General features: G+C 36.4%; 1 protein-coding gene and 2 long non-coding RNA genes across 10 annotated transcripts in view; 2 read left to right on the top strand and 1 right to left on the bottom strand.

Moving 5' to 3' along the window:
• Positions 1-4,697: 4,697 nt before the first annotated feature.
• On the top strand, positions 4,698-6,736 carry LOC134201047 (uncharacterized). The gene is made up of 2 exons (XR_009976197.1): positions 4,698-5,034; positions 6,663-6,736. It is a non-coding gene; the product is annotated as an uncharacterized LOC134201047 (long non-coding RNA).
• A 1,105-nt stretch (positions 6,737-7,841) lies between these two features.
• The window catches only part of LOC101744243 (protein unc-13 homolog 4B), a 64,033-nt gene continuing 45,163 nt past the window's right edge, over positions 7,842-26,711 (top strand). For 2 of the 8 annotated variants that reach the window (XM_062675211.1, XM_012695892.4), the window contains exons 1-2: positions 8,709-8,857; positions 10,424-11,388. In XM_062675211.1, coding sequence (XP_062531195.1) covers positions 10,487-11,388 — 902 coding nt within the window. In that variant the 5' untranslated portion in view covers positions 8,709-8,857; positions 10,424-10,486. Of the gene's footprint in view, positions 8,239-8,708; positions 8,858-10,423; positions 11,389-19,991; positions 20,235-25,482; positions 25,968-26,711 lie in introns of those variants that run through there. The other 6 variants (XM_004932586.5, XM_012695895.4, XM_012695893.4 and 3 more) reach the window with 5 other exon arrangements.
• LOC134201089 (uncharacterized) lies at positions 25,269-25,757 on the bottom strand. The gene is made up of 2 exons (XR_009976267.1): positions 25,574-25,757; positions 25,269-25,483 (listed from the first exon to the last, which is right to left on the bottom strand). It is a non-coding gene; the product is annotated as an uncharacterized LOC134201089 (long non-coding RNA).

Genomic DNA, 26,711 nt, shown 5'->3' with positions numbered 1-26,711 from the left:
GGAGCCCATAGACATCCATGACGTAAATGCGCCATGCAATAAGTTCTAAGGTATCAAGTATAGTTACAACGGCTGCCCCACCCTTCAAACCGAAACGCATTACTGCTTCACGGCAGAAATAGGCAGGGTGGTGGTACCCACCCGCGCGGACTCACAAGAGGTCCTACCACCAGTTCGATTTATGCTTCAAATTTGATATTACGGGATTTTGGGAAGGATAATAAAGGAATTTAGGAGAACCATTTTATCAGCTGGATGTCTACAGCAATGCCAAACTCTTCTCTGTGACAAGAAGTCCGATTTCAGCTTTTTTTTTTGTTATTTTGATGATTGAGCATTTCAGCGTGCTTTTTCAAGCAGTTTCCTATAAAAGATTTCTGAAATACTTTACTGGATTTTCTTTGACGCCACAAGATTTAAAGGGGCTATTAATATATGTCTATATGTTTATACTTATATAATACATAATATATATTATCTTATCAAAATAGTCAAGCAACTTGCTCCTTTTTTTTCCTACCTAAGCTGATATCCTTGAGAGGCTATTTCAGCTTAACCTTAACTAATAGGTGAGCTCACGGGACTCAAACCTGACGACGTTGCTAGCATGAACCCTAGCAAGAACCGTGCTTCGCAGAATCTACCACCGGATCGGAAACGCGACCCACTGAGAAGATCCGGCGAGAAACTCAGTGGGCTGTGTCTGTGGATTAATTTACTCGTCGAGCCCTTCGTCGCAAGCGACGGGTTCGACGGGAACGATGACCGGTGCTTGAGGTACCTAAAAGCACCGTTAGTGGATCGGGAGGATCCGAAATGACGTGTTTTGGGCGACGTTGACTGCTTTCCATTCGGTCCGCAGGATCGGGAATGCTTGTTTCCAATCAGCACTACCATTATTCAAACATTGACTTTCCGAGTAGGTACGTATAAAGTAAAAAATATATTACTTACTAGTATGTACTTATTCATTTTTAATAATGCATCGTGATCCCGCCTTGGTGTCAATTTCAATATCCACTCTATTACTGCCGCGAAATATTACGTCTATTAACCAACACAATCATTGTGACTCTTATTTACTTAGTAGGCGTAGTTAGTAGTTGACTAAAAATTCGACTCCTTGTAATGACTAAGATTTCGAATTTTAATTTTAGCTTGAGATTCACAAAGTATTATACATTGTATATACCTACACACGCTTGTAGAAGCATGGAAATACTAATTCTCGCAATACATTTAGTTTTTAGTAATGGAGGAACAGTTTATATGATATCTAGTCTAATAAAGACACCACTAAAATACTCAGAATGAATAAATTCTGTGTAATTTGACTGCCTAAATCATTCTTGGAAAATGATGACTATAAATAAAGAAGATATTAAAATGACCGATCATATACAGGATGATGGTACTAAATTCACTGGTGGTTCAAGGTCTTATGCGCCCTTATGGGTGGATATTGTCACACCGGCCATTTTAAAGGCTGGGGCAGCCGTTGTACTACAGAACTGAGATGAAGAACTAGTGTCTCATGTTCACATTTCTGAGCATAAAAATAAACTAAGACAGTTAATCTCACACAATAAAGGTGACGAACCTAAACAAAATTAAAATCCGTGTAGAAATGCAGAAGTTATATAAATTATTGTAAATAAGATAGGTACATGTTAGACAGAAGGCACATGAACAATGACGTTAATGATCCGGTGTGCCAATTACATATCAAGAATCGCTACGCGGGTAAATCCCACAGCAACTCTTTTCAGTTACTGTAATAAATTTCAGCTGCTCGTATCTGAGAATTTTACTGGGCAATGTAGGTTATTTTTTTAATATCTTTGTTTCAGTTTTTGAGCTCTTTGCAGTGTCGTGGGCAAGTACCAGTGCTGGCTCATGAAATTCAGCAATTCAAGGGGCAGAACCAAGTCGCTGCCTATTAATATGTACCGATTAGTATCTCGTCATTTGTCAATGGTGGCGAGGTGTAAATTATACTAATAATTGTGAAACACAGGTAAAATGTAAATTTCGATATTAAATATTTTACGTTTGTACTTACAGTAATCCTGTGCTCATCCTGTATCTGTGAAGTTCTCGTTAATTGAAACCAATTCAATGTAATTGAGTTGTCCAGGAGGGGGCAATATACCGACTCGAAACTTAGCAACTCTGTACCTACATACTTACCCAACATATTTAGAGTATTGATTTATCTACTTCTTACCTTTTCTTATCTTTTAAATGGATAGTATATAAGGCTGTTTATTTATTTAATTTGAATACACTCATTTGTTGCTATTTTTTATATTTTTCAGTGCTTAGATGCGGTGGAGATATTTCTACCAGCCGTCTTCTTTCACGACTCGCCCAATGTTCGAGGACCTGGCGGCTTGCCTCGACGGTCCACAGAAGCACCTTTAAGACATCATGTCAAGTATGCTATTTTTAGTTTCGATCCAATTTTTATATTACGTTGTGAATTTATTATGTTTTGATATTATAATACCTTTCAAAAGTCTAATAAAATACTACGAAATTATTTCTTGGAAAAGGAGTATAGAATTTTTTAACTCATCTCAAAACTTTGCATTTGAAAACTTTAAAAGGGATTGCTTCTAACTCTATATATTATTAAATTATATATAAAGGCACCATTTTTATCTACGTTAAAAGGGTATTTACACCAAAAAATGTAGAGAAGTAGTTTAATTTTTAAAAATACTTTTTGGGGCGCTGTTTAGGCCACAAAAAATTCTCTGCTTCTCGTGCAAAGCTGGGGCGGGTTGCTACTATGCTAGTTAATTATAAACGCATCATTTGCGTTAATTATTATTTCCCTTGACCTAATATGTATTTTGGGCATGTGCTCCAACTGCGGGTGGATAATACAGATGACCTTCTGTTAATCAAGAGCTGACGTTTTTCGTCACAAAATAACGAACGCAATTTTATAGGTTTTGACCTAAAATTGCATTTATTGAGTGAATATTATTATCTATGCTAAGTGGCATTCAGTATAATATTGTATTTAATGATTTAGTACCACTTTAAATATTTATATTTTCAGTTCTGTGTTAGGTACGTTAAACGTTTCTTCTATAGAGAATTTTCACAATGCCATCGGAGCTTATAAATCTCCGGCTCCGTATAAAATCACACAAAATTCTTTGGTTTTTGCTGACATCGTTTAAAATAGTTTTACGGTTTAAACTCGTGTTTTTTTTACTATCATTATATTATTCCCAACATTTCGAATACCTTACAGTTTTATCACGAAGACAGTAATAATGGATCGTAATTGGAAATAAATAGTCGGAAATACTACGGTACAGTATAGTCGAAATATGTGTGTGTGTAACAATAGTCGGAAATAATATAATGACATTAAATAAAAATCGGTAAAAAAACTTTTAAGTTAAACGTTTTTATTTTATGTGCACTGAAAACTACAAAATAAATAAATAGTTACTTACCTATCAACCTATGTAGGTCATCTCGGTCATTAATATCTCTGATGGTAGTGGTTGTCATAACATGAACCATGTCAGCGGCCGAAAGGCAGTTCATGAAAGAACACTAACACCAGGGTTTGCTTGGTAGGTAAACTAAGCACACACTATAACAAGTAGGTATTTTGACCTTCTAGTTCAGAAATATTTTAGTACTAGGCAGAATAGCTTTTAGGCATATTAGACTAAAATAAAAACGTGGGGCCCATTATTATTTCTGTATTACTTTCTACTATACTAAGTGTGGATTGTATCGACTTATTATAATCGTCATCATCATCATCCTAGCGGCTTATCCCGGTCGCATCTAAAACCTCATAGCTCCGGAGTCCAGGGTCCGCTGAATCGACTTACTATAATCGTAACTGGAGGTTTTGACCATCAGCCATCATAACCAGCCGTGGCGGCTTCACCAGCGAACGCCGAGCTCATGATCTACCAAAGTATAAGATATGCTCTGCCATAGATATGATTTCAGAGGGGCCCCACGTTTTTATTTTAGTCTAATATGCCTAAAAGCTATTTTGCCTAGTACTAAAATATTTCTGAACTAGAAGGTCAAAATACTTACTTGTTATAGTGTGTGCTTAGTTTACCTACCAAGCAAACCCTGGTGTTAGTGTTCTTTCATGAACTGCCTTTCGGCCGCTGACATGGTTCATGTTATGACAACCACTACCATCAGAGATATTAATGACCGAGATGACCTACGTAGGTTGATAGGTAAGTAACTATTTATTTATTTTGTAGTTTTCAGTGCACATAAAATAAAAACGTTTAACTTAAAAGTTTTTTTACCGATTTTTATTTTCTTGTTTTTAGTATTTAGTGAAATTGTCTACCGAATATTCCTCATTCTATTTAATTCATTCAGTGCATCATTATTACATGGTTTCTTACCTGATAATTTAGTACAATCTAATTCCTCAATACATAGATAGCCCTTCCAGAGACTTGACTCGACTTAGAGCCACGTATGCTTGTCCTTCCTCAAACAATTTTGAGCCTAAATATACTACTGCATGGTCGACGGTGCTGCCCTGCATTTTATGGAAGGTGGATGCCCATGACAAAGCTAAGGGCAACATCCTTCTTTCAGCCGTACCATAATTGAATATTGCTGGAAACTGTATGGCTTTAGGGTAAATAACGTGCATGCCATTACATTGCACGCCGGCAAATCCCGAAGTGAAAACGCTGTGGTCACCTTAATGCCATGAAGCCCGAATAATTCTAGCAACGTCATTAATACTAATGAATACATTTGGAATTTCAATTCTTTCAGGTTCACCGTTTTCAGGTATATCTGGCACACTAAGTCGTATTAAGTCTTGTTCACTAATCTGGACATTTTTGTCAATGCGTACATCTCTATAAAGTGGGTTATTTCTAGTTAACCATCTTAAAGCGCTGTAGAATTTTTCGCGAGATATTGTGAACTCTCTTGTGATGTTCAAATTCTCCAAACGTTCTGTAACTACAACGATACCCACCTGGCTGGAAGATCTTGGAAGCATATTAGGTAATCTTTCACTGACCTCAAAGATATCTTGGGCAAACAACACTGCTTGTCCGCGGAAACCGTACTGCCCGTATAAGCCCAGTAAATTTTACGATTTTAACAAGCGGGATGATTCTACACAGCAATCGCTGCTCTGCTTGCGTCAGCGCTTGAATCTCATCTGGTATTGAACCTGGATCCAGATTATTCCATTACGCCTTTGATGGTGCTATTGTTTTATTACTGGTCACATGTGTTTGGCAGCGCGAACATAAAAGTAATGTTGTTTTTGAAGACAGTTCTGCAGGTAGATATCCTAATACAGCTGTGTTGTAACGTACAGTATGAATTTGGTTAGGATATCAATGCTTCGTGCAAATGTCACAAACGTGTATACACGATGTGTTAATGGCATTTTCAAACGCTTGTACATGATTTTCAGCTCTGCGTTGCTGTGCACGCTCACGTTGGTTATTTAACCTGTCGTGGCGTTGCTCAGGTGTTTCTGAAGCTTCAACTCCTTTCGTCTCTCACGCCGTCCTGTTAACCTGGCCTCATGACGCTCAAGTGTTTCTGACGCTATTAGCTCTCTTCGTCTGTCACGTTGTGATGCTAGCCTAGACTCATGACGCTCAGATGTTTCTGATGCTAACAACTCTCTTTGTCTGTCACGTTGTGATGCTAGCCTGGACTCATGACGCTCGGGTGTTTCTGACGCTATTAGCTCTCTTCGTCTGTCACGTTGTGATGCTAGCCTGCACTCATGACGCTCAGGTGTTTCTGACTCTACCAGCTGCCTTTGTCTCTCACGTTGTGCTATTAACCTGGTATCATGTTGCTCAGGTGTTTCTGTTGCTAACCGTTCTCTTCGTTTCTGTAGTCAACTGTGGGTTTCACTTTCACTCTCCTTTGCACGTTTCGTTCTATACTTTTCTTTTGCCTTTTCGAGCCTTCTTTTTCGTTGTGTAGAAGTTTCGTTTTTATTTTTGTTTGCTTTATTATTTATTGTTGTTCCCACGATTAAGGGGCATTTTGACGGTCGACCCCGCCAGAAGTCCATCAAAGGGGCAAGGCTTAATATACAACAAGATGCGCCCAATCTTGAGCGGGAAGCGCTGACGACATTACATTTTTACCCACCCTAATGCCATACAGTCCTCGGCACGTTTTAACCTATTACCTTAACTTGGGTGGTATAGCTACCGCTTACTAACGAGGTATCTAATTACCTAATTTTTTTTATCTGCCCCTCTAACGTCACACAATCTTGGACGCAACTGTTCTCGACACGACTAATCATGCCCCCACCTAATACGCCATTTTGTAACTTGTAACACCTAATACGAAATTTTGACATAATGACAGTATTCTGCTAGTGTAGTCCTATTATTTGATACCCATATTGTGGTGGTTGTGGAAAAATATGTACCTAGTCCGCCATATTGGAACGGCGTCCATCTTGAATTTTAAATTTGACATAATCATCGTGTTTTACTAGTGTAGCCCTTTCATTTGATACCCATATTGAGGGGTTTAAGGAAAAATATGTAATCCGCCATTTTGTATCGGCGGCCATCTTAGATTTATAATGTCATTGATTTTATTATATTGTATTGTCATCTAAATTAAATGTGTGTACCAAATTTCAGATCAATCTGACAACGGGAAGGTGCTTAAATTTCAATTTCTAATTTTGACCCAAATAAATAAAAAACAAATTCCGTACAGGTCGAGCTAAATAAAACCGTTTAAAAACGCGAGATGAAACCGTAAAAGTGGTTTTAATTATCCTTGAAATCAGGTCGGTCGCGGTCTCGCTGGTCCATCAACCAAATTCATCACAAATAAGACAAAGCGAAGTTTGGCATTGCTTCTAATTTAAATCCATAGTCATTTCATAATTAAAGTTGTTAGCTGTATTACTAATAACGGTGAAATTATATCACTAACGTACGGCCCACCTGCATACGGCACTAGCATACGGCCCACCTGATGGTGAGTGGTTACCGTCGCCCATGGACTTCAGCAATGCCAGGGGCAGAGCCAAGCCAGCTTTGTATTGTAACGTTCAATATTTCCTCCTCAAATCGCTCTCCTGGGTAATGGGGTGGCCGCACGGTTATCTACAGCCGTCTTGCCCTTTTCTGTCGCTTTCAGCGGGATAGTCGTTATTACACAGCAATCGGTACTTCAACAATAGCTTCACCTGTGGCGGATTAAGTTATTGTGTCTATCGGCTCCCGTGATGGCTTCCAACATAATACGTCTGACAGACGAGCTTTCGTAACGAAAACAGCAATAGATGGCTTACGTGTCGTTTTTAACAAATTTGTATGTCATGCACGTATTTAGCGATAGTTAAGGCGACTCGGATTACGATTTATTGGTTTCTTGAAAATTACGTTAACTTACGTATGTACATCTTTATTAGGGAGGGGTTCGCATTAGTATACCTACTATAACGTGGACACGACAATGAACTTGTCGGAAGCGATTGTCACGCCCGCAGCAACAAACAATGGCCCATGTTACATTACCAGCACAGATAGTGCCAATTAACCGTTCCGTGACCATTTCCATTCAGAACAGTTATTTTAGGTTCTTGGCCGAAAACTTAATGTATCGCCACGTCACAATTTTAATAAGTTTTCAAAGCTAAAGCTAATAATAAAAAAAATAACTTTAAGGTGTAGTATTTAAATATAGTTCTTTTATTGGAACTTTAATTTGTTTTCTTTTTGTCAAGAATCTCTATGATAACGGTGGTGATGATTGAATATTATTCATAATTAAATTTCGACGTAAACAAAGAGAAATGCAAATTTTACATATATAAACATACACAGATGCTACCCAAACTGTATTTCCATTCTGATATAAGTTTTTAAATGAACCGAAATAAATAGAAGCATTCACCGTGACAGATACTGTGTACAGATGCTCTATTTAATCCATTGTAAAAGGCAAAGGATGGGCAGGTTGGTTGTTACTATCAAGTGCAGGATCATTCGCCTGGAACGTTGATGACTCACTGTGGAATCTGCACGTGTAATCGACACACGTGTGCGTCGACGCACGATATTACGGAAGCTGCTTTAAACTGTGCAACAGTCCTTAGCTCAATAATAGCCGCGTAGTGAAACTACACCCAGTGATGTTTTTGTGAAGCATTAAAAGTTCGCGAATATTTTATAATAATGGAAGCCCCACGTCAACTTCATTCACGTAAGTATTCATTTAATAATAACACAAATACCGCTCTTTGTTTTAACTCCTTAGTCACTTTAATTAGCGATCGAGACCAGGGTAAATAAGAAAGAAAATTTCATTAAATCCTAACCTGTAAAACTTAGATAGCTTTTCTGTCCATTTCAAACCAACGTCCGTATTATTATCGGAACAATGGTGTTTTGAAAAGCACAAGAGATTACGATCATAGAATTTCGAAACACGTAAGACCTACATATTCAATGACTGAGAACAAGATAATATAATTATGTAATCGGATAAAACAATATTGCCTCTTTTAATAGGGCTTGTACATGATATAATTAATAAATTAGACCCGTGCACGATCTTACACTCAAGCTGTAATAGTCGAAGTTGCGTTTTAAGGCAATATAATTTCGCTACAAAATATTAAGGAAGTTTTATCGGTGATCTTCCAAACGATATCTCTTATCTGTTTCATATCTATGTTGATGTTGTACAACAAGCATGGTTTAGTCGATCATTTTTATTGTGTGGTTACGTATAGTTATTTGAGTTATTTAGTAATAAAATTTCAGTGAGTTCAATTTATGGAATATAAAGAGTATTCGAGCAATATTCATTCATCGGTTTGGTATGTAAATACTCGAATCTACCATTCACCGAATTCGTTCGTTTGAAATCTTGCCAAATTTATTCTACTATCGAAATATTGGTTTCTAAATAACATCATAATGTTCAGTTTCCGTAGTCATTTAATAGTAGAGGGCCGGTAAAGTCGGAGGAAGGAATTTCGGAAGGACGTTGTCTACTGATTCCGATAGAAATCGTTAAGTACATCCTATTGCGCTTGTGCTGTGTATAGTTTGTGAGCAGTGGTCGGAACGGCCTCTTCTGGACATGTACATACATATACATAATATATTAATATTAAAAACATTTTTTTATAAGACTTATACAAAGTGTTCCAACACTTTTCATTGCATTATTTGCCAGTAAAATTTTCGCTTCAACTAAACTAATAGTGATTTACAGATTCAATTGAAATATCGATGTTTTTTAACGTAGTAAAATACTTCTTTGTACTTGTTTTCATGTTTTGTTGCTGTAGTGCGTTATCTTAAAGAAAAAATTTAGGGACTGTGTCTGACTCATACACAAGTCATGGATATTCTAATTATATACCCATAGATAGTGGCTTACATTTAATACACAACGAATTCCTAATTGATGAAATAAATCTAACAAGTCAAGTTGTTACTCATCATTCTTTGTATCATCATCAGTTGTTTCACAACATAAAGCATGGCATAGTATATCTCAAGTATTGCTATAATGTTTTTTTGATTCTAAATTAAATGGGACTGTTGTTTTTTTTATTGCATAGATGGGTAGGGGAGTTCACGCCCCCCCCCCCCGGTGTTAAGTGGCCACCGTAGCAGACATCTACAAAGGTCTTAGTTTTTACAATACAACGGTTGCCCCACCGTTCAAACCGAAACGCATTACTGCTTCACGGCAGAAATAGGCAGGGCGGTGGTACCTAGCCGTGCGGACTCACGAGACTTTCTACCATCAGTAAAAAGAAAAAAAGCGTTTGAATGATTGCCTTTGCTTTCGGTTTTAGCTTCGGTAGCGCATATTGGTAATTATAAGCGGGTACTGGTAATTGGGCGAGGATACTGAGCCCACAGTTTATAGTTCCATTGACGTAATGTTCTGCCATAATACACTACAACCGGATATTTTATCAGCTATTTGCAAACGACGTCATGGCTCGCCATATTTTTCTTCGAGCATCACCACAGAGATGTTGTCCACTTGAGACATAATATTCGAAAGCCAATAGAAGCTCTTTGCTCCAGAGATAGCTACTAATGTGGTCTGCCCGCATTTGGAATATACTTACAGGCATCTTGCGTGACGCTAGTTATTAAAACAAGAACGTTAGGAATTAGGGAATTAAGAAGGATAATTAAACCCAGATTTGATGTTAGAATTATTGTTAATTCAATAGCGGTAGTAATTGGTGCTTTTGAAAGTCCAAATTGGCCACAGCATCACCATATAACTCTATGAATGTTCTATGAAGATTGCCATGGCATATAAATTCCATGCAATACATAAACCCGTATTTAAGTAGGCTATAACCTATTTTAATATTATATATTTTTCATGTAACATTAATTGTTTTTTTCAGATCGCGTAAATTTTGGATGAAACAAATTTTGACATTGGAAGACATCAAATAGTCATAAGTAAAATGCCAGAGCTTGGTCCGATGATGCGCGCGCTCGAGTTGCAAAGAGTGATCGAAGACAAAGTGGCGGAATGGCGCGAAAGGTCAGCCCGGGTCGCCGGCGCAACCGTGGCCGAGTCTTATCAGCAACCACTCAACTTCAAACGGCACACACATAGACGCAAAAACAGCGCTGAAATAAACAGAATAATCGCAAAGTATTCAAAACCCTACAAGAGAACGGACGAACCCGATCACGTCACACGGGACGTCCCGGGAAAAGTACCGACGCGACCACCTAGACACAAAAAGCTATCAGTCACTAAAGGATTGTCTAAAAGCGAGGACAACCTTGCCGCTGTTGGCGTTATGGAAACAGTTCCCGACAAAATCGAACACGTGAAACCACCGTTTAATATTTCAAAGTACAAGACGAAGAGCTGCGAAGACGTAACCGCGTTTGTAGACGTCCATCATAGTATGAAAAGCAAACATTTTGAGCAGCACAGCATATTAAATGCAAAAGTCGTCCCGAGCAATTCAAGGCTGAAACTCCACAGCATCTCAGAAGATATATCCGTTGTTTCTGAATTAACGGACAGTGGTTTCGAGGTCAGGGACAAATCAAGTTTTATTACCTCTACACCGATTTCGAAAAGGAAGACTTGTCCAGTGAATAGTTCCCTGACAAATTTAGGTGTTGAAAAGTGCTCTATTTATACGAACAGTGTCAATGATCTTAGGAAAGGTCGCTCGGAGCCGGACATCCTCGGTGCGAATAAAACTGAATCAATGGACGGTGTAAAGACTATCGACTGGCGAAAACGATGGAGACAATTAAAGCCGCCTTTTAAAAAAGGTACTTTCGATTGCCTGCTGCTTTGGAGGGGCCGAAGACCGCGAGCGACAGTGGAGTCTTCTCGTAGGTAAGTTATTTAGAAATATTCAGTGTTAATTTACTAAAAGATCCGCTAATTTATAGTTAATCTATTGTTATTTTTTTACGGCTAATTTTCCCTGAACTCTGCCTGGAAAATTAATTGTTGAGTGTGTTGTGAGTCTTCACGGGATAGCTGGAACCATAACTGAGGCTTCGCGTGGGTTCTTAGGCTGTAGTTGTATATCATAGGCCATTTAAATTTTAATAAATCTTAGTACATATTTCGTAATCACACTCAACATTTTACAAATAAATTATATGTGACCTTATAATTTATCTCATTTCGTAATGAAATAGTTTAATTTTAGTGTAACTTAAATAACTTATTACATGTGTATTTTACTATGAAGATAAAAAACAGCACAAAACTGATGCTTGCGTCTAATTAATAATTACACACAAGCAAGTTTATTTTATTTTAACTATTTAGTCATAAAAGTCTTCCATTAAAAAAATCAAAACACTAGTACGACGGCCTTTGTAAAATTTAAAACGTAATAATAGAATATTCAATAAAATGTTCGATCAACAATAGTAACGATCGAAGAATAAAATCATTTAATATCCCAATATGCTAATATACTTTAGGTAATAATCACAGATTTTCTATGACACTTCACTAACACTTTATCCGTCTATGATGTTTACGTTTTATAATTGCTAATTACTTATCTACTAAAAATAAATACGGTACTGTGGTACGTTTCCTCTAGAAATGATATCATTTTGTTGTGATTTAATAATGTATTAGATTGACATGTGGTAATGTAAATAAATATACTGGCGGCGTAGCAGTCCGCTACCTTAGATCAAAAGAGTATTATGATTTATTGCAATAAATACGGGCTTAGGGGGAATTTAAAATGTTTTATACGTACACGGGTCGTTATTTCTTCATTGATAAGTATTATATTAGTATTATATTTGTGCATCTTAATCACAAAGCAGGTCACCGTCCTCGTCGAACCCGTCGCTTGCGATGAAGGGCTTGACGAGTGAATTATTAACCCATAGACACAGCCCACTGACTTTCTTGCCGGATCTTCTCAGTGGTTCGCGTTTCCGATCCAGTGTTAGATTCTGCGAAGCACTGCTCTTGCTAGGGCCAGTGTTAGCAACTTCGTCAGGTTTGAGCCCCCTGAGCTCACCTACTAGTTAAGGTTACGCTGAAATAGCCTCTCAAGGCTATCAGCATCGGTAGAAAAAAAATCACAAAGTACCCAGATCAAGAATGAGAGCTATTCATTCTAGACAAAGTTGCTTCAAAATATTTTTTTAGTGATAGTTTTATTTGGTCGCTTTTTAAAGTATATTTTTCATTTTCACATGGCAGTGTGCTAGTGACTTGAATGCCGGCGGCCATTAAGATCTATTAGGTAGGTACCTGTATCTTGGCATTTTGTGTAATTCTATTCGATCTATGGTTAGTTTTACAGTGGTTAGAGTGAGTTAATGAAAGCGTTTGTTTATTTATCATTACATAGGTACATAGGTTAGGAATGCAGTTCCTCTTTACTCAGTTTTCAGTATCACAAATTTACTTTTTTTACTCATAATCCTATTAAGTGCCGATTAGGAATTTCCTTTAAATTCGTATTTAAATAAATTTGGAATAGAGCAAGCTCTGAGTTTCCCCTCGATTCTTCTCAGTTGTGAAGCCTTGTAAAAATTTAAAGAACCCGTGAAAGCCTACGTGAATCAAAAACTTTTTGTAAAAAAATATATTAAAAAATTATCAAAAAATTGCTATTTATGCCTAACCAGTATTTAATACAATTTTTTTAGAATGTATATTGTGAGCTACCTACTTACTTATTATTAATTTAATCAAATATGATTTAAAAAAAATAGAAAATTTAAAGATATTCAATTTTATCATGTAAGTATCGCGTTGTTCCCAATTAGTATTGCAATAGCATCCGCTAGCTTTATAATTACCTAGTTGTTGTTTGTAGTTTAAAATGTGTTATTCAAGGAAAGTTCTTAATAAAAAAAAACGCATTAATAAATGCCATCGTATTGCTATAGTTTTGTAGGGTCCACGAGGCGTAGATATGCATACATAACATAGTTAAAAAGGATACCAAAATCACCCATAAAAATTGAATTCCAAATTTTATATAAAAAAAAATTCTTAGGATGATTCTGAATTAATAATATATACATAATAACAATATTGGTTACGATCTATTTGCTCTATTAATTATCAATAAAATGTATTGTAATGACGAATTAATATCATTTATCTCGGGTCAATTCAGTGGCATTGTTTCGTTGTCGGTGTATCGAGTTCGGATCTGTGTGCTTAGTCTGTAGCAGAGTTAATGGCCGTCATGATAATCGCCTTATCGTAGCCGCCGCTGACTACTCCCCGAATCCTGATCATGCAGGAGCCAGTCACCGTCGACGCCCTAGACACGTCCTTACGGATCCATCAGATCCAATAACCTTTGCACTAGACGCCTTCAGCTCTAGGAGCAGGCTTAGGGACCTCGGTAACCGTACTCGTCGAACTCGACAAAGAGTTCGCCGTGCAACCTAACCCATGAATCAGCTCGCTGAGTTTCTCGCCGGATCTTCTCAGCGGGTCGCGATTCCGATCCGGTAGTAGATTCATTCGCGAAGCAGCTACTCTTGAGCTGTTAGGTCTCCTTCGGAGGCGCTCGGGCAGCTGTTAGCAAATCCCACCCCTCCTGGCTGAGCCTTTGCTCGCCCACCTGTCCTGGTGAAACTGGAAAGGCCTCCGGGCCACCAGTAATCATTCAATCATAAAAAAAAAAAAAAAAAAAAAAAGTTAATGGCACAAACTAAGCTCACTGAAATGTTCGTTCTGGTGGTATCCTAGAACACCGCCGACTGTGATGACCGATGTAGAGTTGTTTTCGCCAACGACTTCGTCGCCCCAGGGAGGCCACAGGCTTACTTTCAGCATTGACCGCAGTCGCACTTTCTTGATCTCCGGTGTTCAGTAGCAAATGAGATTCAAACACGGGAGTTATTTAGTGAGTCCCTTACATCACTTCTTCCGTCTTTGGTGGTCCCCGCTACGACATAGCGAGGTGACGCATATCTCGCGTGTAATAGTAAATGTATAATAATTTGAAGAACAACAATAACAAGTAAGTGAAGCGTTCGTTTTTTGGAAGTTGGGTAATAAATGACAAAATTCCATTATTTTCTAAATGTATCTAATAAAATTCATTATTCGAAAACGGGAATCTTTTTGCAATAATATATACGAGAGCTACTATATATCTTAGAATGGCAAATATGTATTAAAACAATGAATTTCGTTGGTACGAAACAGGTGTAATCGTGAAATCGTTCATTATTGGATGGATAGATGGCGTTAGCAGTACCAAGTTAAAATAAAATCCTTTTATATGTATTTCATTTTGACAACAAAACTATGCTTGGTTTATTTCGATCAATAATAGTTTACAAAACAAAACGTTAATTGTTCGTTTATTCAATTTTTTTATAACAACAGAATAAAAAAATTGTAATATTATGAGATTTTATGGAATTCTAATTTTTTTATAGCATAGATGGGTGGGCCAACTCACAGCCCACCCGGTTTTAAGTGGTTGCTGGAGCCCATAGACATCCACAACATAAATGCCGCCACCCGCCACCTTGATATATGAGTTCTAAGGTCTCAGTATTAGTTACAAAGGCTGCCCGACCCTTCAAACCGAAACGCATTATTGCTTCACGGCAGAAATAAGCAGGGCGGTGGTACCTACCCGTGCTGACTCACAAGAGGATCTACCACCAGTAATAAAATGTAAAAACTAATTCAAAAAATTCCACTCATGGAGTGCTATAGCCTCCAAGTATATTTAATTTGAGACACGGAAATTGTACCCACTTTTTTCTTATTGTTTCTGGGACCCTAAAAAGGGAACATTTTCTAAATTTAGAGAGCATCGTAACATATAAATGTTTCTTTCATTTTGTTATGTTTAAACGAGAATTACAGTTTTTTTTTCAATAAACCTAGTTGTTCCCCGCCTTCGGTGACTATATCTGACCTTGTATTTGGTCATTGGCTTAACTGTTGTAAATGTGCTTTGCTCACAATACGAGTAGTACGTTGTTTTTAATACATTATTGTAATTCAGAGCGGGAGTAAACATGTCGGCCTAGTTCATTTTATCATTACTACTGTACGTACTATTTATACATAGAGTACTTTTCCGAATTTATAAATCTTTTTTTTTATTTCACTTGTAGGCAAACGAATCAATCCACTAAGTTGCTCGTCGAATCTTCTCAGTGGGTCGCGATTCTGATTCGGTGGTAGATTCAGCGTAGCACTGTTCTTACTAGGGCCGGTGCTAGCAACACCTCCAGCTTGAGCCCCGAGAGCTCAACCACACACTAGGGTGAAGCTGAAATAGCCTCTCAAGGCTATCAGAATAGGTAGGAAAAAAAACTGCTTTACTGCTTTGCTGTTAGAAACTTTCCTCATGCTGAACCCAGTGAACTTGCTTACCAGTCCGATGACGCCAAAACCAACCCGTTACCAACAGTTGGTTAGGTAGGGGGGAAAACGGTAAATATGAAGTAGAAGTAGAATATAAAGTAAATATAAAGAAAAATTCGTAAAACTTTTCTTTTTATTAAAATGAGTCTAACATAATATACAAATAAAAGTGTTTGCCCAAAAGGAATCTCCAAATGAAAATCGAACAATATAATAAATCAAATGAATGGAACAACTTCAAATTTCTAACTGAAATTTACATAATGGGAGTTTTACAAAAAGTGAACTACTTTACTACTTTTTTTTCCGGATTTGCAGGGTCGTAATAATGCTTACCGCTCATAATCTTGTTATTTTCACTAATTTTTCGAGATCGATCAACATACAGTCCTTGGTGGTCGTGCAGATATCACCACTAGCAAGTCTTTTTAAGCTCTATTATTTATAAAAGCACATGTCATAGTACTTGGGGAAGTCCGAGGAGGCGATTCATTTGCGGTCGCGCGGTGATAAATTAATTTGTCAAATTTGCTATATGTTTATTTTAGTTCAATTCATTCAAGCACATTCTTATGTTTGATATTTTAATATATAGATTGATTACTAGTTCTCAGTGATAAATCTCGAACTATAACGAATGGAGCAAAATGCTGATAGCGGCCATAGATTGTCGCCACTTCAATGTCTCACCTCCCAAACAAAAACTCTGCTACGCGGCAGAAATATGCCGGATAGCTATCTGCGAGGGTTTACAGACAACAGTTTATGCCGTTTGCCAATCGCCGGTTTGTTGATGTATACTTAGATATCGATGCTGCTCATTTTTAGATGAACCCCTAATCGCCTTTAGTACGACACCCACGGGAAGAGATAGTGTGGTGTTATTTTAGGCCGACATAACACAGCCGACTTTTAATTTAATTTGTCTGTCCATGGGTATTTGCGTATGATACGCTTAAATACGATACGTTCATATACAACGTCTAGCAATACTCAGCATAAAGCGAATGCGCTCAACAGAACCGAATTAGGCACGTATTGAATAAAGCAATTCATCGAGGCTATAAATCGTAATAAGCATGGATTCTGATCATCATGATTCTGTTCTTATCGTTATTTAGGGAAAACTATTTTACAAATCAATTTGTTTCGTCATGAAACGCCTTAGCATTTACACGTTTATTATGAAAGGACACCAGATTACAATTTTCTGTTTCGAAACCCTTTGTACCTTATTGCCGATCGACCTTTTTAAGGGACTTAAATTTTGTCACGTAGGCACTTAACATTGTTTCGGAGCCCGATTAAGCAAAGGACAACAGGAGTTGCGACTAAATAAGTTGAATGCATAGACAGTTTATGGTTCATAATTACGAAACGTTATTGATGTTATTATTTATACGACGAAATTGAATCTACAACATAATTCTAATTTAGTTTCAACGGATGTGTGGGTTGCCATGCGGCATTTTCTTATAGTGACTATTTGGTACGTCTAAGCGAGAGAAAAATCTATTGAAATGAAATATCTATCTATTGAATATATTTATATATTTTATTGAAGTATCTTCAAGTGAATTTACTATTCTATATATGTATATAATATATTTTATAGGTATATTTAAAAAAAAACCAGTTAATGCAACATGATCTATAAAAACGATTTCCTTTATAGAAAATCCCAAAAATGTAGTCCCATAATTAACAGATCAGCTATATTCCCTTGCATTCATATAAATAAGATTTAAGACTATCTTCACAAGAATTGATATTTCTATTAATAACGCAATATTGTCTAGCTAAGGTCTAGTCTAGGTCATTATCTGCGTGTCTATCCCTAGGCGTAATTTATGACACATACAATGCGGTTGTAGGTGTAATACAAAATAATAGTTTATGTCCTTTCTGTAACACGACAAATTCGTAGGTTATTTTAAAATACGTAAGAACAAACATTGTTTGGTTATTAGAGATTAAGAAAATTAAGTTCTTTTATCGATACAGTTAGGCAGTTCTACATATAGTTATTTCTGGCATGCAGCAGTGATGCTTATCGGTTTCCAGTTTAGGGCAGCCGTTGTACTGTAAAACTGACACTTAGAATTCATGTGGGCGGGTAGCGACATTTACGTTGTCGATGTCTGTGGGCTCCAGTAACCACTTAAAACTAGATGGGAAGTGAACTCGTCCACCCAATTAAGCAATAAAAAGAGGCAGAAGAGCTCACGGTATGTCCGGTCTCAATATTGTATAACGTCTATCCACCCTTCAAACTGTAAAGCAGGACTGTTCAGTCGAAGCCGTATCGATAGTTAGATCTCAAGTTCTATGGTTATTATCGGCGTTCATGTCGCGTCGACTATATAATGAAACTAGCTGGCCCGGCAAACGTTGTTTTGCCATATAAATTATTTCTAGGAAAGATAAATAACCGACTGTAGCGCCATCTGCCGGGTTGATGAAACCATCCAGGATGCCACCCAAACGCATACAAAAAAAATCATTCAAATCGGTCCAGCCGTTTAGGAGTTCAGTGACAAACATACGCACAGAAAAAAATATATACCTAAAGAGAATGTGAAGTATTGTACTACGTATTGGGTAATTTGTAGATGACGCGAATTAAAGCGTGTGTATAATAATATAATAATGTAAGCAAGGCAAATTATGTTCACGTCAACAAAAAAATTGTGACAACGTTTCTCGAGTCGTCTACATGATTCAGACGTACACAAACATTGGGATTAGGAATTTCCTACTAAGAGCAAACTAGAGTAATAAGCTGTTTTTACTGTGGTGTGACGGGTTCCGTTGTTTTAAATTTAATTTTGTTTATTTAAGCTGTATTTTAAATTCGTACAAAATTTTCGTCATACCACTGTTATCCCTATGATCATAATCGACGAAATTCGATCACAGTCGCTAATACCTCAAGATTTAGATTCAGTTTATGTATTGAATTTTCTATATTTACCTAATTGTGTTCAGATTTCAAAGACAAAGAATGAACTATTTCCCATTTTTTTGAAGTGAAACTTCCTTATCGGCGTTGGAAAAAAATTTACCGTCACATTTTTCGGTTACGCGTCACTTTTTGAAGTGAAACTTCCTTATCGGCGTTGGAAAAAAATTTACCGTCACATTTTTCGGTTACGCGTCACTTTTTTCCGTTACGCGCCATCTGTTTTGTATTCATGTCTATGATAATAAAATCCTTTTGTTTAAACTTTATCTAATTTAACTTTTTTGTATTCATGTCTATGATAATAAAATCCTTTTGTTTAAACTTTATCTAATTTAACTTTATTTAACCAATTTCTAGAAAGTTGCATGTAGATCATTTTTCGAAAAATAAGGCCATAAACAAGTTTCACTTCTTACGTGTGTACACTAGTACACGCACACATTTTTTTTCCGTTACGCGCCATCTGTTTTGTATTCATGTCTATGATAATAAAATCCTTTTGTTTAAACTTTATCTAATTTAACTTTTTTGTATTCATGTCTATGATAATAAAATCCTTTTGTTTAAACTTTATCTAATTTAACTTTATTTAACCAATTTCTAGAAAGTTGCATGTAGATCATTTTTCGAAAAATAAGGCCATAAAGAAGTTTCACTTCTTACGTGTGTACACTAGTACACGCACACATTTTTTTAATTCAACACTAGCTGAAGCTCGTCAATAAAAAAAAAGAAGAAAATCGGTTGACAAACAGAGGAAAAAGTTATACATATTTACTTATTTAGAACTTACACGAAATCAGATTAGCTTTGAAGTTTGAGATTCAACCTTTGAAGTTTCCAGAAAACAATACAACGGTGCGGCTATACAGATCACAATGAAGATTTGATTGACCTTTAGTTTTGTTTTAGTCAGTGATTACCTACTAATGGCTTTCGTAAATTCATTTTGAGATTATTGATTCGAAAAGATGTAGTGAAATAATGTATACCAGACGTGAGAAACATCAATTGAATATTCGTTACACCTCTTAATTTTTAACAATAGAGCAACAAAAAAGTTTTTCCGTGCGAAATCCTTGGGACTCTAAAAACTGGAGTAGGTAAGCCCCAGACAAACAAAGCTATGACACCACCATTTACTTGAGCAGTTGCTGACAGCGCGCAACGTGTGAGTGAAGCCTGAAATTACCGATCTAAGCGCATTATTGTGGAAAATATTTATTCATTCATTTTGCATTTAGCATTCGGACAACGAGGTTTCTATTTTGCTAAAGATATTCGTATGTTTCGTGAATATGCAGAAGAAACGTTTAGACGATCCGTGGATGTTTGTGTACAAGAAGCTTCAAGAGAAAGAAATCTTTAGCAGACGAAAGTGAGTTTTGAATTATATTCCTTATTTTAAATATTTTTTCATAAACTGGTAACGTTATCTCGCTCCCCTTATTTTCACTGGTAAATATCGATTTTTTTTCATCGTAATTTAACTGGTTCATTATATAAATAGAAATAAATAGAAATCCTGTTGTTGTTCTTAAATGAAGATTAAGTTTAATAATTTTAAATTTTAATGAATGTGAAAGTATAATTTGACTAAGACATTGTACTCGTGTAACAATAGCTCGTTATGCATATGCATTCATTTTTATTTATAATATTGCAGATGCCATGACAGTAATTAGGAACGAAAATTTAATGAAAATTTACCAAATAATTTATCTTATGATTCGTGCATCAGTTCATAAGTGAAAAGTGTCTTTGCAAAGTTGTCTCTGTAATGACTTTATTTACTATAGATAATATTATGATCATATGCTAATTTATGTATTTAATACATAGATAACAAGTTTTAATATCGTTTTGGAAACAACCTCCTACTTCTGATTGAATATCCATACGGGTACTGAAACGATAATTATATTACTTCTCCTAAATAATGTTTTGAAAACAAATTCATTTGTCGGCTTCCACTAAATTATAATTGAATTTTGTGACTTCTAGTTGCTGTATAATATTTGTAGTGTAAGTACACTTGTGCAGAATATTCGTAATGTAGAATAATGTTGAACACGTCAACAAGTTAACAGTTTTGTAAGAAAAAGGGAAGATATTAAATAAAGCCGTTCAAATGCTGTTGTTAATATTTGGATTTTGTTATGTTTCCCCACACTTGTGTGTTTTCGCCGATTTTAAAAGGTTGGTGGCCACCACAAAGAAAAAAAGAAAATGAAATTAGCAACATAAAACAATTCACAAAACTTGTTTAATCGCACTCTCGCCAAAAGTTCATTATACGTAGGATTTCTTTTAGCGATAATTGCATTTTTGCCTTATGTTTTGCGATTCTCAGAGTTCTTGAGATATACGAGTGGGATTAATGTTTCTTCTTTACCTTCAAACTGAGGCTCACTATTGCCTTTAAATAGGTAGGATCTTAGTACCAAGCGACACGGACTTGCAACACTTTTTTCCACCAGTACTTTAGATAGGAATTGGGGTGTTCATAATTGAGGAGTTGGACAAGAAAATAAGCAATAATATGAGTTTTCCGGATGTATGACGCGGAAGTAGAAGTAGAATCAGTAATTCGAGATAGCGGAGGTCGTGAACCAGTATTATGATTTAATAGCCGGTCTATTTGTATTATCATTAGGATTTTCTGACCCAGATGATTATAATACTCGATATTTTCGATGCCCGGTCGAAGTTAGTATTTTTGTGGACTATATTTAAAATTCGAGGTATGAGAGTACTTAAGGCCGGCCTTTTTTTTACCTAAGTGCCGCGATAGGCTACGGAGAAAAATGCCGCTCTTATATATGTAACTTCTTATTTTTGTAAAGTTCTGGAGCAGAATATCCGAATACAGTTATTTATAGTTAAAAATTCCAATTAGTTTCCACTAATCGTCGTCGTTTTAAGATTTAGGATAGTTCAGTTATGAATCACGTCAAATTCGAAAAAAAATTAATGATTCCAAATTTTCAATGCGATCAGATTTTTAGAACTGTTTTTTTTAAGGACGACCGTATGAAATCCTGCTTCGGGACAATGAAATGTGAGATGGAACATGGAACTTCAATAAATGCTGATGGTGAGTGGTTACCGTCGCCCATGGAATTCAGCAATGCCAGGGGCAGATTCAATCCGCTGCCTGCCGTTAGAATAGTCAATTTATCTTGCATTATCTATATATAAGTATATAAAAATGAGTTACTATTCGTTAGTCTCACTAAAACGAGAACGGCTGGACCGATTTGGTAAATTTTGGTCTTGAATTATTTGTGGAAGTCCAGAGAAGGTTTAAAAGGTAGATAAATATGAAAATGGTCGGAATTAAATAAAAATAACAATTTTGTTTTTCCTTTGATGTGTCCCCCGTCGGACGGATTCCTTTTGTTTGTTTTATGTTTATTTTATACAAAAATTTAGGTCTTTTATTTATCGATTAAGGCACTACGAAGTCTGCCGGGTCAACTAGTATTTAATAAAGTAGGAATAGTAAGAAACTTTGTTATAAAAGTTTCTTTAGGATCCAGTATAAATATTTCCTATTTGTCACGAACATTGTTCGATTTTCGTTGAACGCTTCACGCATCGCTGAAAAGAATAGGTTCACTTGTAATCAAAAACAATGAAACACAATTAGTTTGCTTCTAAAATAAGTAAGTGTGAATGCTTTAAGCTGAAGGTCTCTTTTATAGTCACACTAGCGACCCCCCGCCCTCGCTTCGCTTCGGAAACTGTAATTTATTATTAATTTCTCCACTATTTAATGGATGTTATTATACATATAAACCTTCCTATTCAATCACTCTATCGATTTAAAAAAACCGCATCGAAATCCGTTGCGTAGTATTAAAGATTTAAGCATACATAGGGATATAGGGACAGAGAAAACGACTTTGTTTTATACTATGTAGTGATTGGCTTAATGGCGTTTAATCTACGGTGTTCTGAATTTCATTGGGAAAAAAAGAACAATGTTCATATTATGTTTACATGTCAGTCGTCTATGCGTTCCTAAACCTTTCATCCGATCGTGATGAAGCCGCGTGTAGTTTTTGTTAGCACTCCATGATAGGTTTCTATCATAGTAACATCAACATACAGTAAGTGGTGGTTAAGGAATCGATGTTTTCCTTACGATTAACGTTTCACACAGCGAAGCATGGCCGGGTTTCACTAGTTATTGGATAAACAAATAGTTAATGTACTTATTATTATAATGGGTGCATTTAACTTATAAATTTAAAATTTCAAATAACACATTGTAAATTTATTTTTATTATTTCTACCTTTTTTTTTATTGCTTAGATGGGTGGACGAGCTCACAGCCCACCTGGTGTTAAGTGGTTAGTGGAGCCCATAGATATCTACAACGTAAATGCGCCACCCACCTTGAGATAAGTTCTAAAGTACTAGGTATAGTTCTAGGTAGGTTCTAGGTATAGTGACAAAGGCTGCCCCACCCTTCAAACCGAAACGCATTACTGCTTCACGGCAGAAATAGGCAGGGCGGTGGACCCGTGCGGACTCACAAGATGTCCTACCACCGTCGCACGGGTAAGTACCACCACCGTGTCTGTTTCTGCCGTGAAGCAGTTATGCGTTTCTCTTTGAAGATTGGGGCAGACGTTGTACTGCAAAAACGGAGCCTTATAGCTCATGTTATCAAAGTAGGTGGCGGCATCTACGTGATTGATTTAAATTTTAGAGAATTCTATAAATCAATGTTTATGTTCAATCATACTACTTAATTTATAAAAAGTTATTGCTATTAGACTATTTAATATTCATCATTATAAATTTAGCAATTAGATAGACAGACTATCCTTGTAATTTCTTAAAATTCAGTATTTATTGTAAATTTATTATTAAAGAACAGTTAGAGATTTTAATAAATTAAAAAATGTCTAGATCCTACGGCCAAAAAGGCTATCAGCAAAGGTAGGAAAAAAATCATGTGACATTTGTGAAGGTTTCGCTAATATATTGTCTTCAAAGCATCTTCAAAGACAGATCTGACGATGATAGATTAGCGTCAGTCATAGGTACCTACACCAATACCATGGGCACGAACAAGTTTGTATATTTTTCACTCTGACGTCACAGTAGTTTGAGGCAAGCGTAAGGCGTTTTAGGTTACAAGACTAAACTGCTAATTTTGCTTATTTAAAAAACTAAGTGGGAATAAAACAGAGACGTTCATTTAAAAAAAAACTAAATTATTTTATTCATTTCAAATTGAGGATGATTTCAAAACAAACAATTGTTTGAAACATCAAAATCTCATATTTTATTAGGCAAGGCCAGATACGCCTGTTTAACTCTTTATCTAAATGAAAAGCTGTTGTCATTTACCAGGGCAGGTGATTAACTGAATGACGTAACTTTGCTTTGGTGAATATTCGTGCGCCTCTTTGTTACATTGAAAATGGCACGACGCAATTAGCACTTAATCATATCGTTTCTTCCGATTCAATTTGAAAAATGAATTACATGGTTATACGCGTTTTACTTTAGTATATTATGGCACGAAAATGCAAATCTCAAAACTATTGTCATAAAATTGGAACTGATAGTTTTTACATACGTACATTTGCAGTCCGCAGAAGATTAACTTCTTAATAAGCGCTTAGTGTAGTTCCCGGATATTGCAACGTGAGTAGGTACCTACCTATCGACGCTTGCAAACCGTAATATTGCTTTTATCTCAATTTTTTGATACAGATTACGAGACCATTCTTTTAATAGTACCTTGAAATTATATCGACGGGTGAAACGCTATATGTACTATTTAGTTAAAGCGACAGTTTTGCAACTTTGCAGGAGAGCCATGTAAAGTTTAAAATTTGGAAAAAATCTCATAACAAAAAAAAATCATAGCCTATTTCAATGGAGTAAACTTAATTGAAGTACAATTAAAAACATCGAACTGTTGATGCCAATACCAAATAACAAGGACCTTTAATTACAAAGATAAATGTCGCTTAAACCAAATTACTGGTGGTAAGACCTCTTGTGAGTCCGCACGGGTAGGTACCACCACCCTGCCTATTTCTGCCGTGAAGCAGTAATGCGATTCGATTTGAAGGATGGGGCAGACGTTGTATCTCTACTGAGTCCTTAGAACTCATATCTCAAGGTGGGTGGCGGCATTTTCATTGTAGATGTCTATAGGCTCCGGTAACCACATAACACCAGGTGGGCTGTGAGTTCGTCCACCCGTCTATGCAATAATAATAAAAAAAAACCTAGCCTTTCAACCCTCGATGTGGTTATTCGTACCTACCTCACCCCATAGCAATGAACGTAGGTTGGGTATGACAGGATTCACAAGATTTCGATCTGAGGGTAGCACAATTCAAATATAGGATATGTGTCATAAATAATAGAACAAAGCCTGTTTAAATATTGAATGTCTGATTAGTATTCGTTATTACATTTAGATTAAGGTTAGTTATTACAAGAGCACGTGCTGTGAATGTGATGCAGTTCGTTTAGTTTTAGTTTGCTGGCGCGGTGCGGTGTGCGCAGGCCACAGTACGTCATAACGTTTCAAAACATTTCAACGACCTCGAAATACCCCGGATTACGTCAGTAAACTTTGGCTGTTCTCGTCTGCGAAATCAAAACAATCGATTATAGTCTTGTTTACCAAAATAAATATTTAAAACGTGCAAACATTTAAAGTCACATGTAATATCTAACATGTCTGTGCTCAAGTGTCGGTGACCTCAATGTAGAGTGAAACATTTTCTCGTCTCCGAGACCTTATAAACAGTATAAAGTTACTGTGTACACTGTGCGATCAAGATTTTCGAGTTAACTTGCGATGTTTACGTCATTTCTTTGACCATATGACTCGTTTCGTTCCGGTGATTCAACATCAATCGTTGTAGGTAGATTGTATACAATAGTTCTTTATGATCATCGAACGTCTACCGGCTACGACAGTGAGTCAATTTCTTGAGTTGAAATTAAATAGTGAATAGTGTTAATATTCGAGAAGACATCGCAAAATGGACGAAGAATCCATGTGGAAGGGTTTTTACGATAAGCTGCAGCAGCAAAAATCGGTAGATGAACAAGTGCATGAAAGCAAGTGAGTCTAAATTTAAAGTACCTAACCTTATTATTTTTTTAAGAAAAAATGGAAACTTAATATAACAGTAGGTACTAGATATAATTTCAAAAGCTGAGAATTCATTACCTATTTAATATGTTTACCAATTTTGTCATAATTATAATATGTGCACAATATTTCTATAAGGTATTTGACCATATTTTAGGATGAAATAAATTTACGTTAAAACGAGTAAAACATATAGGTAGATGCTGGATTTTATCACTGAGAAAGTAATTTTAATAGGTAGTAAAGGGTACAGAATTCAATTAGAAGCATGGTCACTACCATAATAGTATCAGAGATTATTTAACGGGGTAGCATAGTCTGCAGGCTATCTCTCTTCACGTTATGGTGTCTATTGGTCCGAAAAAATCCTAAACTAACCTAAGTAGGTATACAGTGCCATAAAAAAATTCGGGCTCACGTATTAAGGTGGGTGGCGTTTGCATCGGTACGGATATTGTTAGGAACATAATTATGTAAGGTGGACTTGTTTGTATATCTACGTACAAAAAAATTCGAGAGGACATTGTCGTATGACTGTCGCGAAGTAGTCACGCCTTGTTTGAAAGGTGGCGCAGCCGTCGTTCATTATACCAACTCAAACCTGACGACGTTGCCAACACGAACCCTAGCAAGAGCCGTGCTTCGCAGAATCTACCACCGGATCGGAAACGCGACCCACTGAGAAGATCCGGCGAGAAACTCAGTGGGTGGAGC

This window comes from Bombyx mori, chromosome 23 (genome assembly GCF_030269925.1).
Source record: "Bombyx mori chromosome 23, ASM3026992v2".
NCBI classification, from domain to species: Eukaryota; Metazoa; Arthropoda; class Insecta; order Lepidoptera; family Bombycidae; genus Bombyx; species Bombyx mori.
Note: the sequence above shows the minus strand (reverse complement) of the source record. Positions and strands in the feature narration are given on the sequence as shown.